This window comes from Lissotriton helveticus, chromosome 12 (assembly GCF_964261635.1).
Source record: "Lissotriton helveticus chromosome 12, aLisHel1.1, whole genome shotgun sequence".
Taxonomy (NCBI): Eukaryota; Metazoa; Chordata; class Amphibia; order Caudata; family Salamandridae; genus Lissotriton; species Lissotriton helveticus.
This window is the reverse complement of record NC_136073.1, coordinates 904,577,684-904,592,894: the sequence shown is the minus strand read 5'-3', so window position 1 is coordinate 904,592,894 and position 15,211 is coordinate 904,577,684. Positions and strand designations below refer to the sequence as shown.

The 15,211-nt window shown below is 48.3% G+C and overlaps 1 protein-coding gene across 3 annotated transcripts in view; it reads right to left on the bottom strand.

Moving 5' to 3' along the window:
• MINK1 (misshapen like kinase 1) overlaps window positions 1-15,211 on the bottom strand; it is a 631,604-nt gene that overhangs the window by 425,444 nt on the left and 190,949 nt on the right. For all 3 annotated transcript variants that reach the window (XM_078670621.1, XM_078670619.1, XM_078670620.1), the window contains exon 3: window positions 7,141-7,197. In XM_078670621.1, coding sequence (XP_078526747.1) covers window positions 7,141-7,197 — 57 coding nt within the window. The remainder of the gene's footprint in view (window positions 1-7,140; window positions 7,198-15,211) is intronic.

Below are 15,211 nucleotides of genomic sequence, written 5' to 3'. Positions count from 1 at the left end.
ACAGTACATGTCCTGTCGCACAGGTCTGTCTGTGCTAAGCCCTTCCACTGGAGGCGTATGTGTTCAGTTGATACAGTACATGTCCTGCCGGACAGGTCTGTCTGACCCTAGTACTTCCACTGGAGGAGTCTGTGCTAAGCTGACACAGTACATGTCCAGTCGCACAGGTCTGTCTGTGCTAAGCCCTTCCACTGGAGGCGTCTGTGCTCAGCTGACACAGTACATGTCCAGTCGCACAGGTCTGTCTGTACTAAGCCCTTCCACTGGAGGCAGCTGTGCTCAGCTGACACAGTACATGTCCTGCCACACAGGTCTGTCTGTGCTAAGCCCTTCCACTGGAGGCGTCTGTGCTCACCTGACACAGTACATGTCCTGTCGTACAGGTCTGTCTGTGCTAAGCCCTTCCACTGGAGGCGTCTGTGCTCACCTGACACAGTACATGTCCTGCCGCACAGGTCTGTCTGACCCTAGCACTTCCACTGGAGGCGTCTGTGCTCAGCTGACACAGTACATGTCCTGCCGCACAGGTCTGTCTGTGCTAAGCCCTTCCACTGGAGGCGTATGTGTTCAGCTGACAGTACATGTCCTGCTGCACAGGTCTGTCTGATCTCAGCTCTTCCACTGGAGGGGTCTCTGCTGAGCTGATACAGTACATGTCCTGCGGCACAGGTCTGTCTGACCCTAGCACTTCCACTGGAGGCGTATGTGTTCAGCTGATACAGTACATGTCCTGCCGCACAGGTCTGTCTGACCCTAGCACTTCCACTGGAGGCGTCTGTGCTCAGCTGACACAGTACATGTCCAGTCGCACAGGTCTGTCTGTGCTAAGCCCTTTCACTGGAGGCATCTGTGCTCAGCTGACACAGTACATGTCCTGTCGCACAGGTCTGTCTGACCCTAGCACTTCCACTGGAGGCGTCTGTGCCTCCAGTGGAAGTGGTCTGTGCCTCTAGGGAAGAGGTGTGGCGCCACGACCAGGGTGACTGACGCTGGAATCTGGGGTTCACGGTTGGATCCCTGGCTCCGGCGGCAGATTAGCCCAGCACCAGGTGACTCTGGGCAATACCTTGCTTAATCTTCCCAACGGCCTCCAGCGCCTAGAGACCCTAACGGGTGATTGCGCGCTTTACAAAATGCGGATTATTATTATTATTATTTGTGCTCAGCTGACACAGTACATGTCCTGTCGCACAGGTCTGTATGTGCTAAGCCCTTCCACTGGAGGCATCTGTGCTCAGCTGACACAGTACATGTCCTGTCGCACAGGTCTGTCTGATCTCAGCTCTTCCACTGGAGGCGTCTGTGCCTAGTTGACACAGTACATGTCCAGTCGCACAGGTCTGTCTGTGCTACGCCCTTCCACTGGAGGCATCTGTGCTCAGCTGACACAGTACATGTCCTGTCGCATAGGTCTGTCTGTGCTAAGCCCTTCCACTGGAGGCATCTGTGCTCAGCTGACACAGTACATGTCCTGCTGCACAGGTCTGTCTGACCCTAGCACTTCCACTGGAGGCGTCTGTGCTCAGCTGACACAGTACATGTCCTGCTGCACAGGTCTGTCTGTGCTAAGCCCTTCCACTGGAGGCGTATGTGTTCAGCTGACACAGTACATGTCCTGCCGCACAGGTCTGTCTGACCCTAGCACTTCCACGGGAGGCGTCTGTGCTCAGCTGACACAGTACATGTTCAGTCGCACAGGTCTGTCTGTGCTAAGCCCTTCCACTGGAGACGTCTGTGCTCAGCTGACACAGTACATGTCCTGCCGCACAGGTCTGTCTGTACTAAGCCCTTCCACTAAAGGTGTCTGTGTTCAGCTGACAGTACATGTCCTGCCGCACAGGTCTGTCTGATCTCAGCTCTTCCACTGGAGGGGTCTGTGCTCAGCTGACAGTACATGTCCTGTCACACAGGTCTGTCTGTGCTAAGCCCTACCACTAAAGGTGTCTGTGCTCAGCTGACACAGTACATGTCCTGTCGCACAGGTCTGTCTGACCCTGGCACTTCCACTGGAGGCGTCTGTGCTCAGCTGACACTACATGTCCAGTCGCACAGGTCTGTCTGTGCTAAGCCCTTCCACTGGAGGCATCTGTGCTCAGCTGACACAGTACATGTCCTGTCGCACAGGTCTGTCTGACCCTAGCACTTCCACTGGAGGCGTCTGTGCTCAGCTGACACAGTACATGTCCTGCCACACAGGTCTGTCTGATCTCAGCTCTTCCACTGGAGGCGTCTGTGCTCAGCTGACAGTACATGTCCTGTCGCACAGGTCTGTCTGATCTCAGCTCTTCCACTGGAGGCGTCTGTGCTCAGCTGACACAGTACATGTCCTGCCGCACAGGTCTGTCTGATCTCAGCTCTTCCACTGGAGGCGTCTGTGCTCAGCTGACAGTACATGTCCTGCCGCACAGGTCTGTTTGATTTCAGCTCTTCCACTGGACTGGGTCTCTGCTCATCCTGGCAGTAGAAGTGTATCTGAGCTGAGCTGAAAGCAGCACTGGTTGACGTGATTTGTGTCATGTCCACCCAATCTGAGATGGGCGTTTCTGCCCGATGGGGTTTGTCCTCACTTATGGGACACTCGGGCAGCATTATGGCTGCAGTGCTTGACTGCCTGTAATAGGTGCCTGGCAATACTGGCCTAAACAATGGCACATCAGGTGAGTGTAAAGGCCCTGGACCACTTATCCTCAAATAAGGATACAAGCGCTCAGAAATGGTGATCCAAATACTGAGTGTGTTGCAACAGTGCATTCTGTGACATAAATAAGAATTGTCTGGAAACACAAATATGGTCACAACAGAGTGGAATTAAGTATGTATGACCAAGTCAATGACAGATTTTCTCAGTAACACATCCAATAAACACAACTGTGGCACTGCCCAGACGTGAGGGTCAGAGGGGTGACCTTACTTCCAAGTCAACCTCTGCTCACAGGCCGAGGCAATACCACCTATCCACTCGTACCAGAAAAAGCAAACCCTTGTTAATGGAGGCCTCAGACCTTTGGTATACAGGAGGGTGGGTGGCTTTCATGACCCAGCAGGCCACTACTGGAGTACCAGCCAACAAAACCAAGTGAAAGAACTACAGAGAGAGTGTAGGCATGGGGCCAGCCTTGAGCCACACCCACCTCCAGCCATGCTCGGTTATGTGGGAAAAGGCAGCCTCAGTTTATAATGAAGGTTTAATGTCATTTAGTGCCTGTCACAGGGCGTGCAGCAGGCAGGCGGGTGCACGCCTACTCCAGCTCACTCTGAATGAATAGTGCTTCTTACCACTGCTAAAGCCCACAGAACACACTGAACGTGTGTTGGAAATTGGCCCTTGGGCAGGGTCACCCTGGTTTTTTTGCTGAACCCTATTTTCCTACTGCACTTTTCTCCTGCTAACCAGTATTAAAGTGATTGTGCTCCCTCCTACACGCATATTGAGATTGGTATACACTTGAATGGCATATTTAACTTGCCTATACATCCCTATTATATAGCACAGATTGCACACGGGGCCTGCCAGTTAAATTTCACTAGTGGGCTGTAGCAGCCATTGTGCCAACCACTGCAGTGACCCAGCAAACCTGTCTCCAGGCCTACCACTGTAGCCAAGCTGTTGGGTTTTAAAATGCCAACGTGATCTGTCCCAATAAACCCTTTAAAATATTAATATGTCATCCCTAAGTAGCCTTATCGTCCCTAAGCCATAAGGGTGCATGGTATTTACAAGTAGGACATGTAAGGTTTACTGTGCCACATGCCCTTACAATGAAAAAGGACCGGAAGCTAGTTTTACTGCAGCACGGCTGGCTGCTTCATCGGAAAACACTAGGTTACATTATTACACCGGATGATGTCAATTTCGGTTTGGAAGCAGCTACAAAAATAATTCAAAGATTCTTAAATAGTTAATCGAAATCCAATTTAATGGTAAGATAACATTTTGTACAACTATTAAGCAAAAGTTACTTTCTAAAAGTTACCTTGCCCTGCGTGAAGTCCCTGGAAGCCATGTGCATGTTTTTCTCCCATTGCTGCCATTCGGTAATTAGCATTTGAATGGGTGTGAATTTGTGTAAAACATCCCCAGGAGCAAACAAGAGGCTGACCTGAAAGGGCAGTGATGACCCCTCTGAACAGACAGAATATGCAAGAAGGACTGGGGGGTCATTTTTGACATTAAAATGACAAACCTTGCTTGAATGTCGCATCCTGTTCCCCCGGTCTGCTGGTGTTTTCCATCTTGGGGTGCACTTCAAAGAGGCCTCCCCCGCACAGGGAAATATTAGCTGACACTGGGGCAGGATCCTTCTTTTGTTTCCCCCCTCTGTTTTGTTCTACCACACTTCTGTCTCTCAGGTTGTTATGGGCCAAAGACCGGCCTCAAACTGGATTTTCGTGTTAGATGTGGGAGGGCACTAGGATTACCGTAGTACACTGCCCACACACACCAAGCCCTAAAGCGAGGCTCAAGACGTTCCCCATCTTAAAAAATACCCAAAGTGGTAAGGGTTAGTCCCGGGGACCTGCACCTCTTAGGTTAGGGAGCCTCCAGGGGTAATTTCCACCCACAGGCTCATACCAGGCATACATGCGGCATCCTCAGGCACTATCTTCAGAACATGCCCGGATATGTGGAAGATCAGAAGAGGATTGAATGTGTTGTCGGAGACCAGCATGATCCTAGAAGACATGGGCCCCTCTCTTGAAGACACAGGACGAGGGAGTAGACTTCGAGGGTCAATAGGCTGACTTATTGCTAAAGCTACAGGGACACAACAAGCTACAGAGGTTTTTTTTCTTGCAACTACCTAGCTGAGAAGTGACATCTGGAACTGGATTGGAACCATGTGTTTGGCCGCTTCCTGCCATCCTGTAAGTCTCGGAGTACCTCGGCTGAGGTCCTGGGGGCTTCAGAAGTGTACTAATGTGGTGGATTGGGAATTAAATGACTAAAGTCAGAAGGTAAAATCTTTTCCCAGACCTAATCTGGTTGATGTATCCGACCCACAGCCCACACCATCAGTGTCAAATTGTGCCTACGCCCCAGTATACTGTGACCATTGAGTACCATTGACACTTTGTGCGTTGTGATGCTATTTCAACTTAAAACATTTAATAATCTTATCTCTGGTTCTTTTAATTAGATTTTTATCATTTTGGTATCATTGTCTTTATTAAATTGTACTCGATTTTTCTAGGTCATTATGGGATTTTTTAGTTTTGCTTTTCTACTTTATCGCATCAATACTTTCCACATTTACCTCTACGTTAACCCTGTCTGCTCTCTGCCGTAGCTATAAACAGGTTGAGGTGAGACTTTAAGGGTTCGCCCAGACAAAGACTGTGATTATTACTTGAGATGGATACTTACCTCCTTCAAGTAATATCCCAAATTATTATATTGTGCAGCTGGGATGACCCTCTAAGTCAGCCATAAAAGCCTCCTGCGTTCAGTGCCAGTCAATGTCACATGCATGGAAGTGGAGCACATTTCTAAAGAAGAGAGACCTCTAGAGGCAGATGAGAATACTGCACTCTATATCCTCATTGACCAGTGCTGCAGTCATATTTACAGTGCAAAAATCCGACTTCAGCCTTTTTACAACTCACAAAATGGCAGGTCTGAGAAATACTGCATTCTTAGCAAACCCCTTAAAAGATAATGTCCCCAAAAAGGGTTTTACTTTTTTCCACTTCATCGTGCTTAGTTTTCTTTAACAACGTACAAATAGCCTACAGTAGTCTGCAATAACAAATCAGCGTACGTACTTATAAAGATTTCGATTTGAAATACACTGGAAAGAAGTCCAGGATGACTATTTGCGCTTCAAATGAGTGCCTTCCAGGAGGTGACACCAGGAGTTCATCTTCTGGGGCTGAGCCTGGTCTGCCACCATCCCTGGCCAGTGAGGGTCTCCAGCTGTCTCACTACCTTCACGTGGGACTGGAGCGTCTCACTCTGCAGATGGCTCAGGGTGTCTCACTACGTTCACATGTGACTGGAGCATCTCACTCTACATGCCGCCAAGAATAGACAACCCAGCACAGTAACCAGCTGAGCGAACTATTCTCATTGGAAGTAACTCAAAAGGACCTGCAGAGCAGCTCCAAATTGCAGCTTACAGGAAACCACAAACTCCCACACACTTCTTCATTCATCACACTACGAAGGGCGAAGTCCCACACACCATCACTGCCCCTTGGTGGTCCTCAGGTACAACACTGAAACACTTCTCTTACAGGATCAAAAGAAGGACAACACACCTCCAACCGCACACCTTACATGGGCAACATGCTACCCATGTAAGCAAGTGCTTCAATGCTCCACATAGGGGTAGTAAGCACTATATATATGTCGTATTACATTATAATATAGAGAGCTGACTCATGTATGTCTATGCTCCCAGGCGCTTCCTAAACACAGAGAGGTGACCACACACAATGCAAGGTTCGTCCGAGCAAGGACTCATAGGTTACATTGGGCCCGGTCAATACACTCACCAAATGTGGTGCTATCTACTGGTGTTGGACTTGTTGACCATCTCATCATTCATAAAATAAACAGAAGAGACTTGCTCTAAAAGCTAGAAATCAATGTAGTAGAATTACAAGTGAGAAGCAGGCTCCTTTGGGATGGAGGAGACACTCGGCAAATAAATTGACACTCCAGGATCCAATAAACAGAAACAAATTGTAGTAGGTGGTCATTGTGATTTACCACTGAGTTAAAGGTGTAGTTATAATGAAGTGCTTGTGTACATGTCAACAGAATCCAACTCTGCGCCTGATACTGAGTTGATATCCAAAGGTTCCACCACTGGGGCAGTGGAAGTGGCCAAACACAGGCCCGCCGATGTTGGGTCCGGCCACTCAGCTGAAAGTCCAGACCACACATCTGAGGAGTGTAACAAGCAGAGGGTGGAGACCCGACCAAGCACTTGCGCACTTTGACCCACGTAATAGACTCTGCATCTCTGGGCACACACACTACCCAGCCCCGGACAAAGAAAAGTCATATCTGGCAGGGAGCCCGGGGCAAGCGGTGAGGCCACAGTGGGCACGGGAGAGATGGAAAGGTACAGAAGGGCTGAGGGACTCCTGAATCATACATAAAGCAAGCAGTGGAATGATCGGAGTATACTCTACCTCTGTGACATCCATGACTTTAATGGCTGCCAGCTGCCCGGTCTTGACATGGCGGCCCTGTGTGAGGAAAAGACGACAGCATTAGCTTTACAGTAAGAGTTTAAGTACTAACTTTTACTTTTCCTGACAAATGTGGTAAGTGCAAAGGGCAGCTGTGCAGGGGAATAGTCTAAAAGATGTACACTTCAAGCACTGGTTCTGTGCACATTCTTGCACACATTGCTCAGTGGCAAAGAGCCTTGAGTAGCATGCATGAATGCTCGAACCAGCTTACATTCCTATTTAATGGCATTTACTATTTTCCATACAGCCTTCGGCTTTCTTTTTTTCTTGCTCACATCTTATTAGTATCTTGTTCAACAGAAGCCAAAGATGTGTGCGGTAGCCCCCCTGAAAAGTAAATAATGAAACTGCATGTGGGAGCAAGAAGTAAGCAGATGTATTCAACTTACCCACCAACTGACTAATCCCAAACATCTAAATAGAACTCTCACTAAATGAGGTCACAGAGCTTTCTACACAGACACGGATGACACGTCATCAGCACTGACATTACACATCTTACCTTTATACAACAAGAACAATAAAACACTTTATATAAAGATGACATTTCCTATTTTAAATAAACAAAGGAGGGAATACCGTTTGGAAGAAACAATTGTTCATCAACAAAATACATTTCACAGCAAGTCAAACAGTTCACTATAAAACAAGACAATGGATAAAAATTAAAGCTGAGAGATTCAAGTAAATAAATGGTCAAACTAAGTAGTCTTATAAATACCTGAATCTACTTGACCTATTCCATTCAGGAGCAACATAGGCATGATGTGACACCTCATTACTAGATGGTAACCTACTCTTCTGACCCTCTACCACCACAGCATCATCATTGACCCTGGCAACCTCACTAAGATTCAATATCCGTCCATCGCAGGTCTTAACTACGTAGTTGAAAAGCTTGACAACTTTCCCACAAAGAGTACATTTCAACCATTGTCAGCGCCAACAGGAGCACAATTTTTCAACACACGCCTTCATGCACACTTTCTCCACACATTGCCTGGAGTCAAGGTATTTCTTCCTGTTTTCACACAAACTCAGTTCACTAGCTCTCCATGAATCCCGATCAGAGACTTCCACCCATTTCTACTTCCAATCCTTCCAGGTTCAAGTTTGGAATGGAGACCTCTCAAAAAACAATTGAAAATTAGTTTTCCCAGAGGTTGAATGTGAGGACAATCTGTAAGCTAGAAAGTGATCTAGGAAAGATTTTTTCCAATCAATATTATTAGCCCTGGCCTGATGGACGTCCTCTTTTTTAGTTCTATTGAAACATTTTACAATCCCATTGGTTTGAGGATGGTTAAGTGAGCATTTATTGTAGGGTATGCCGCACGTCAAAGACTCTTTCAACCTCATGTGAACACAGCCGTGTTCCATTGCCAGAAAGAATGGAACTCAGAAAACCTTTTCTACAAAACAATCCACTGCAAAAATCTAATCACAGAATTAGAAGTAATGTCTTTAACACAGGAATTGTCAGTTCATCTTGAAAACAAGTCCACGGTAATAAGCAAGGAATACTATCCATACCTCTTAAAGAGCCCACAACGTCCAGAGGGCTTTTAACACCCACGGTTTCTTAGGTAAATCTTTACATACCGTGGGGGGTGGAGGTTGGGGGAATTAGGAGGGGGTAAGAGTTCAAGTGACCTAAATCTTAATTCTGCTATTACACTCAAGTTTGGAGGACAGACCGCTTCATTTTTTGCAAGCAGCCATAATGCTGGACATTTTTTCGAATCAACTATATGTCCATGCATGCCATAATGAAAACAACTATCTTTAAATACAGGAGGTAGCTTTTGTGACTTAATTCCCCCTTTCACCTCAACTACATTCACAACCTCCTTCACTTTAACGTCTTTTTTCAACTCATCTACACAGTTCCACATCTACTCAACTGGTTTTGTAGTAACAATCACATCACACAGAGGTGGTTCATCTTTCAACCACAACTCTTCTCTCAGTTTATGTGACAGGAAATATAGAACAAATTGGTCACAGATTATCTCTTAACATAAAGTTCTATATTTGCACGAGACAGCCAATTTTCTGAAAGCAGTGACATACTCTTTCCCAGTCTCATCCTTCTTTTGTGTCTGTCTACCAAACTGGAACCTTTCAAGTATAGTGCTTAACCTAGGTAGATAAGGTAGATCCAATCTCTTTCTAACAATTTGTTGAGATCTTGTGCTCCATCATCCGCTAATACAGGTATGTTCCATTGTGCCATTCAGCACCTAACCAACGGTTTAACAAAGCAAGTTTCGTTTCAGCACTAAGATTGGTTCCACAAACACATGCATAATTTCGCTCACCAGAAATGGGTAAAAAAATGGGGATGGTGTAACATTCTGCATGTTGAGAAAAACTGCAAAACCAAACCCTGTAAAACAGATGAGGAAAAACTCCAGGGAATCGAATACAGTACAATGCATCCGTTACCCAATGGAACTACCTAAATGTTGAGCCCTCGAGAAGTGGGGACGTAATAAAGCATGCTGCAGTCTTTCTTCATGAGTTTAAAACATGACACAGGCATGCTAAGATGCAGTCATACAACACAAGCAAAATGCCACTCAGCACACGGTGCTACCTAAACGCTCCTGCTGATCAAGGTATGCCACACTCCAGTACGTTCCTGGGATGTAACACTTCGTGTACACCAAGGCTCATCAACAGACAGGCGTGAGGGAGTTTCCTGAGCTGTAATGCGCTTCAGGGACACAACATATGTTTGAGTGAGTCTCCAGTGTTCCAATACCCCTGTGGAAGGTTTCCTTTCAATGATCTTATAAGCAGCATATGCCTGTGTCGCTTGCCAGGCTACACGTCCTCACAGAGAGTCAAGATGCATTTCGGTGACATCGGCAATGCAGGGTGACGCCAAGCACTGCAGGGCGACGCCAAGCACTGCAGGGCGACGTCAAGCACTGCAGGGCGATCCCAAGCACTGCAGGGCGACGCCAAGCAATGCAGGGCGACGCCAAGCAATGCAGGGCGACGCCAAGCAATGCAGGGCGACGCCAAGCAATGCAGGGCGACGCCAAGCAATGCAGGGCGACGTCAAGCAATGCAGGGCGACGTCAAGCAATGCAGGGCGACGTCAAGCAATGCAGGGCGACGTCAAGCAATGCAGGGCGACGGCGACGCCAAGCAATGCAGGGCGACGTCAAGCAATGCAGGGCGACGTCAAGCAATGCAGGGCGACGTCAAGCAATGCAGGGCGACGTCAAGCAATGCAGGGCGACGTCAAGCAATGCAGGGCGACGTCAAGCCATGCAGGGCGACGTCAAGCCATGCAGGGCGACGTCAAGCCATGCAGGGCGACGTCGAGCAATGCAGGGCGACGTCGAGCAATGCAGGGCGACGTCGAGCAATGCAGGGCGACGTCGAGCAATGCAGGGCGACGTCGAGCAATGCAGGGCGACGTCGAGCAATGCAAGGCGACAGCAAGCAATGCAGGGCGACGTCACCCAATGTAGGGCGACGTCAAGCAATGCAGGGCGACGTCACCCAATGTAGGGCGACGTCACCTAACAAGCCTTGTTCCTCCACCAACAAGACTCGATGTACACTCGGCCTTAGTTGCAAAAGGACGGAAAACAGTTTTAATTGTCATACAATCAAAGTACACTCCAAGGGTCTCAGCAAAAAGATTCAATCGCTCAGATAGCAGGGCTCGACAAATCTAAAAAATCTTACTTGACCTGCAGGTCTAGTAAGTAGACTTTTCTACTCGACCTAACATCAATTGCACTCGACCCACAAATTGGCACCTGGCACTGCAGCAGCAGATATCACTCGCCAAGCAGGTCAAGTAGGCCGGAAAACTGTCTCGCCCTTGAAGAAATTCACTCGCATTTGCGAGCGGTCGAGTACATTTGTTGAGCTCTGGATAGTGTAACTTTGTGCCCGTCAAGGTCTTCCTTCTTGACAACCTGTAGCATTTCAGCACATTGTAGCAGTCATGCTGAGGTGAAACTCTCTCCTTCCGCCAAATCATCGCGAGTGAAAAGTAAATAACAAAGCTGCACTCAGGGTGAGAGGTAAGTAAGTTTATTCACCTCACCCACCAATTGGCAAATACCAACAGTCAGAACAGTACTCTACACAGGCATTGATGACACGCCATCAGTACCAGCATTACACTCTGCTATAATAACAACGCCCTTTCACACTGATGAAATAACAGAAATTGGACTAGAAAAAGCCTACAAGACATTTGAATCTAACTCACCATCTGAATTTTTCACAAAAGATGGTAACATTGCACTGCTTGGACACCTTAAAGCCCCATCACAAGCCGGGCAGTCAGTTCCTTTCTGGCTCCTGCTGCAGGCAGAAGGGTTGAAGAGCGGTTCTGGCCTGAGACCATTAGAGCTTCATCTGAAATCAACGCGCTTCAGAGACCTGGGAAGTATTGGGGGCCACAATGGGATCCATGGACATCCTTATACTCGGTCATATCATGACGTTTGTAACCAAAGAAACCAACAAGAAACAAAGGATCGCTTGATACTGCACGTCTACCGGCTGTACATGCTGGAAATAAGTCTTCCTATTACCCACTGTAACGGATGTCAATTGACCAACCCCAAAAGGAAGGCTGCAAAAATGAAGCTGGGGGTTTGTAGCCTCCAAGGCAATGCCTTCTGGGAATGAGGTACTGGGACTGTCTTCCACAAATGTAAGACCCAAGCCACCCCTGCTGAGATCTGTGCCAAGGACAGTGTTACCCTGTCCAAAAAGCAGAAGTAGAGCTACAATGGTTCTGTCGGGGAGGCGACAATTACATTGCTAATAAAGACAAGCCTTATTACGACTACTTTATAGACTACTCTGGGTAACCAATATGCCAGAGAGTACAGGTGGGTTAAATCTCAGCGCGCGACAACATGAATATTGGAACAGAACAGTACAAAAAACTCCAAATTGCTTGAAAAGAATATATTATTATTTGTTATTTTCGAGTTTTCACAGAACATTTCTAAAAACACATTTTTCAAAAGGGCTGTCATGGTGAGGCGCAATTGTGAAGTGACCAGTGTTTTAAAGTGACAATGGTGCTCAGTGCTGGTAGTGCAGTGCCTATATACAAGAGTGAAACTATACACAAGTTGTACAAGATGATGAATGGCCAGAACAGCAACGCAGACAATATCTCTGGATGTGGCAGGGCCACTCAATAGTATACACCGAAAGATTTGTTAGGAATGAACCATGTGTTATTGTCGACGTTTCGACCCTGATGATGCGTTAGTGTGATGTCATAGCGGGTCTTCTTCAGGACAAAAAGGACAGCCCAGCAAGTGGGGGGTATTCCTAGGCGTCCCTCGCTGAGTGGAGGCTGCCAGAAGGATCTCTTGAGATGAGGTTAAATGAGTAAATCATCTTAAGGGAACACAGTAATGTTGTGCCCTATGTCGAGTATGGGAATCAATGAATTAGGAGATAATTTGAGGGAGATCCAAGCAAATCGTCCGTGGATGTCTGTTCTTCTCAGTAAGCAGTCCTGAGGACTCATTGATTCCCATACTCAACATAGGGCACAGCATTGCTGGGTTACCTTAAGGCCTCTCTCAGGTCGTGAGAGAGGTTCTTCTAAGGCAGCTACAATGCCCCTGTCATGAGAGAGGGTTCTTCTAAGGCAGCTACAATGCCCCTGTCATGAGAGAGGGTCTTCTGAGGGAGCTACAAAGCCCCTGTCATGAGAAAGGGTCTTCTAAGGCAGCTACAAAGCCCCTGTCATGAGAAAGGGTCTTCTAAGGCAGCTACAAAGCCCCTGTCATGAGAGAGGGTCTTCTGAGGGAGCTACAATGCCCCTGTCATGAGAGAGGGTCTTCTAAGGCAGCTACAATGCCCCTGTCATGAGAGAGGGGTCTTCTAAGGCAGCTACAATGCCCCTGTCATGAGAAAGGGTCTTCTAAGGCAGCTACAAAGCCCCTGTCATGAGAGAGGGGTCTTCTAAGGCAGCTACAATGCCCCTGTCATGAGAAAGGGTCTTCTAAGGCAGCTACAAAGCCCCTGTCATGAGAAAGGGTCGTCTAAGGCAGCTACAATGCCCCTGTCATGAGAGAGGGTCTTCTGAGGGAGCTACAATGCCCCTGTCATGAGAGAGGGTCTTCTAAGGCAGCTACAATGCCCCTGTCATGAGAAAGGGTCTTCTAAGGCAGCTACAAAGCCCCTGTCATGAGAGAGGGTCTTCTAAGGCAGCTACAATGCCCCTGTCATGAGAGAGGGTCTTCTAAGGCAGCTACAGTGCCCCTGTCATGAGAGAGGGTCTTCTAAGGCAGCTACAGTGCCCCTGTCATGAGAGAGGGTCTTCTGAGGCAGCTACAGTGCCCCTGTCATGAGAGAGGGTCTTCTGAGGCAGTTACAATGGCCCTGTCATGAGAGAGGGTCTTCTAAGGGAGCTACAATGCCCCTGTCATGAGAGAGGGGTCTTCTAAGGCAGCTTCAATGCCCTGTCATGAGAGAGGGTCTTCTAAGGCAGCTACAGTGCCCCTGTCATGAGAGAGGGTCTTCTGAGGGAGCTACAATGCCCCTGTCATGAGAGAGGGTCTTCTGAGGCAGTTACAATGGCCCTGTCATGAGAGAGGGTCTTCTAAGGGAGCTACAATGCCCCTGTCATGAGAGAGGGGTCTTCTAAGGCAGCTTCAATGCCCGGTCATGAGAGAGGGTCTTCTAAGGCAGCTACAGTGCCCCTGTCATGAGAGAGGGTCTTCTGAGGCAGCTACAGTGCCCCTGTCATGAGAGAGGGTCTTCTGAGGCAGCTACAGTGCCCCTGTCATGAGAGAGGGTCTTCTAAGGCAGCTACAGTGCCCCTGTCATGAGAGAGGGTCTTCTAAGGCAGCTACAGTGCCCCTGTCATGAGAGAGGGTCTTCTAAGGCAGCTACAGTGCCCCTGTCATGAGAGAGGGTCTTCTAAGGGAGCTTCAATGCCCCGGTCATGAGAGAGGGTCTTCTAAGGCAGCTACAGTGCCCCTGTCATGAGAGAGGGTCTTCTAAGGGAGCTACAATGCCCTCGTCATGAGAGAGGGTCTTCTAAGGGAGCTACAGTGCCCCTGTCATGAGACAGGGTCTTCTAAGGCAGCTACAATGCCCCTGTCATGAGAGAGGGTCTTCTGGGAGCTACAATGCCCCTGTCATGAGAGAGGGTCTTCTGAGGCAGTTACAATGGCCCTGTCATGAGAGAGGGTCTTCTGAGGCAGTTACAATGCCCCTGTCATGAGAGAGGGTCTTCTGGGAGCTACAATGCCCCTGTCATGAGAGAGGGTCTTCTAAGGCAGCTACAATGCCCCTGTCATGAGAAAGGGTCTTCTAAGGCAGCTACAAAGCCCCTGTCATGAGAGAGGGTCTTCTAAGGCAGCTACAATGCCCCTGTCATGAGAGAGGGTCTTCTAAGGCAGCTACAAAGCCCCTGTCATGAGAGAGGGTCTTCTGAGGGAGCTACAATGCCCCTGTCATGAGAGAGGGTCTTCTAAGGCAGCTACAATGCCCCTGTCATGAGAGAGGGGTCTTCTAAGGCAGCTACAATGCCCCTGTCATGAGAAAGGGTCTTCTAAGGCAGCTACAATGCCCCTGTCATGAGAAAGGGTCTTCTAAGGCAGCTACAATGCCCCTGTCATGAGAAAGGGTCTTCTAAGGCAGCTACAATGCCCCTGTCATGAGAAAGGGTCTTCTAAGGCAGCTACAATGCCCCTGTCATGAGAAAGGGTCTTCTAAGGCAGCTACAGTGCCCCTGTCATGAGAGAGGGTCTTCTAAGGGAGCTACAATGCCCTCGTCATGAGAGAGGGTCTTCTAAGGGAGCTACAAAGCCCTTGTCATGAGAGAGGGTCTTCTGAGGGAGCTACAATGCCCCTGTCATGAGAGAGGGTCTTCTGAGGCAGTTACAATGGCCCTGTCATGAGAGAGGGTCTTCTAAGGCAGCTACAAAGCCCCTGTCATGAGAAAGGGTCGTCTAAGGCAGCTACAATGCCCCTGTCATGAGAGAGGGTCTTC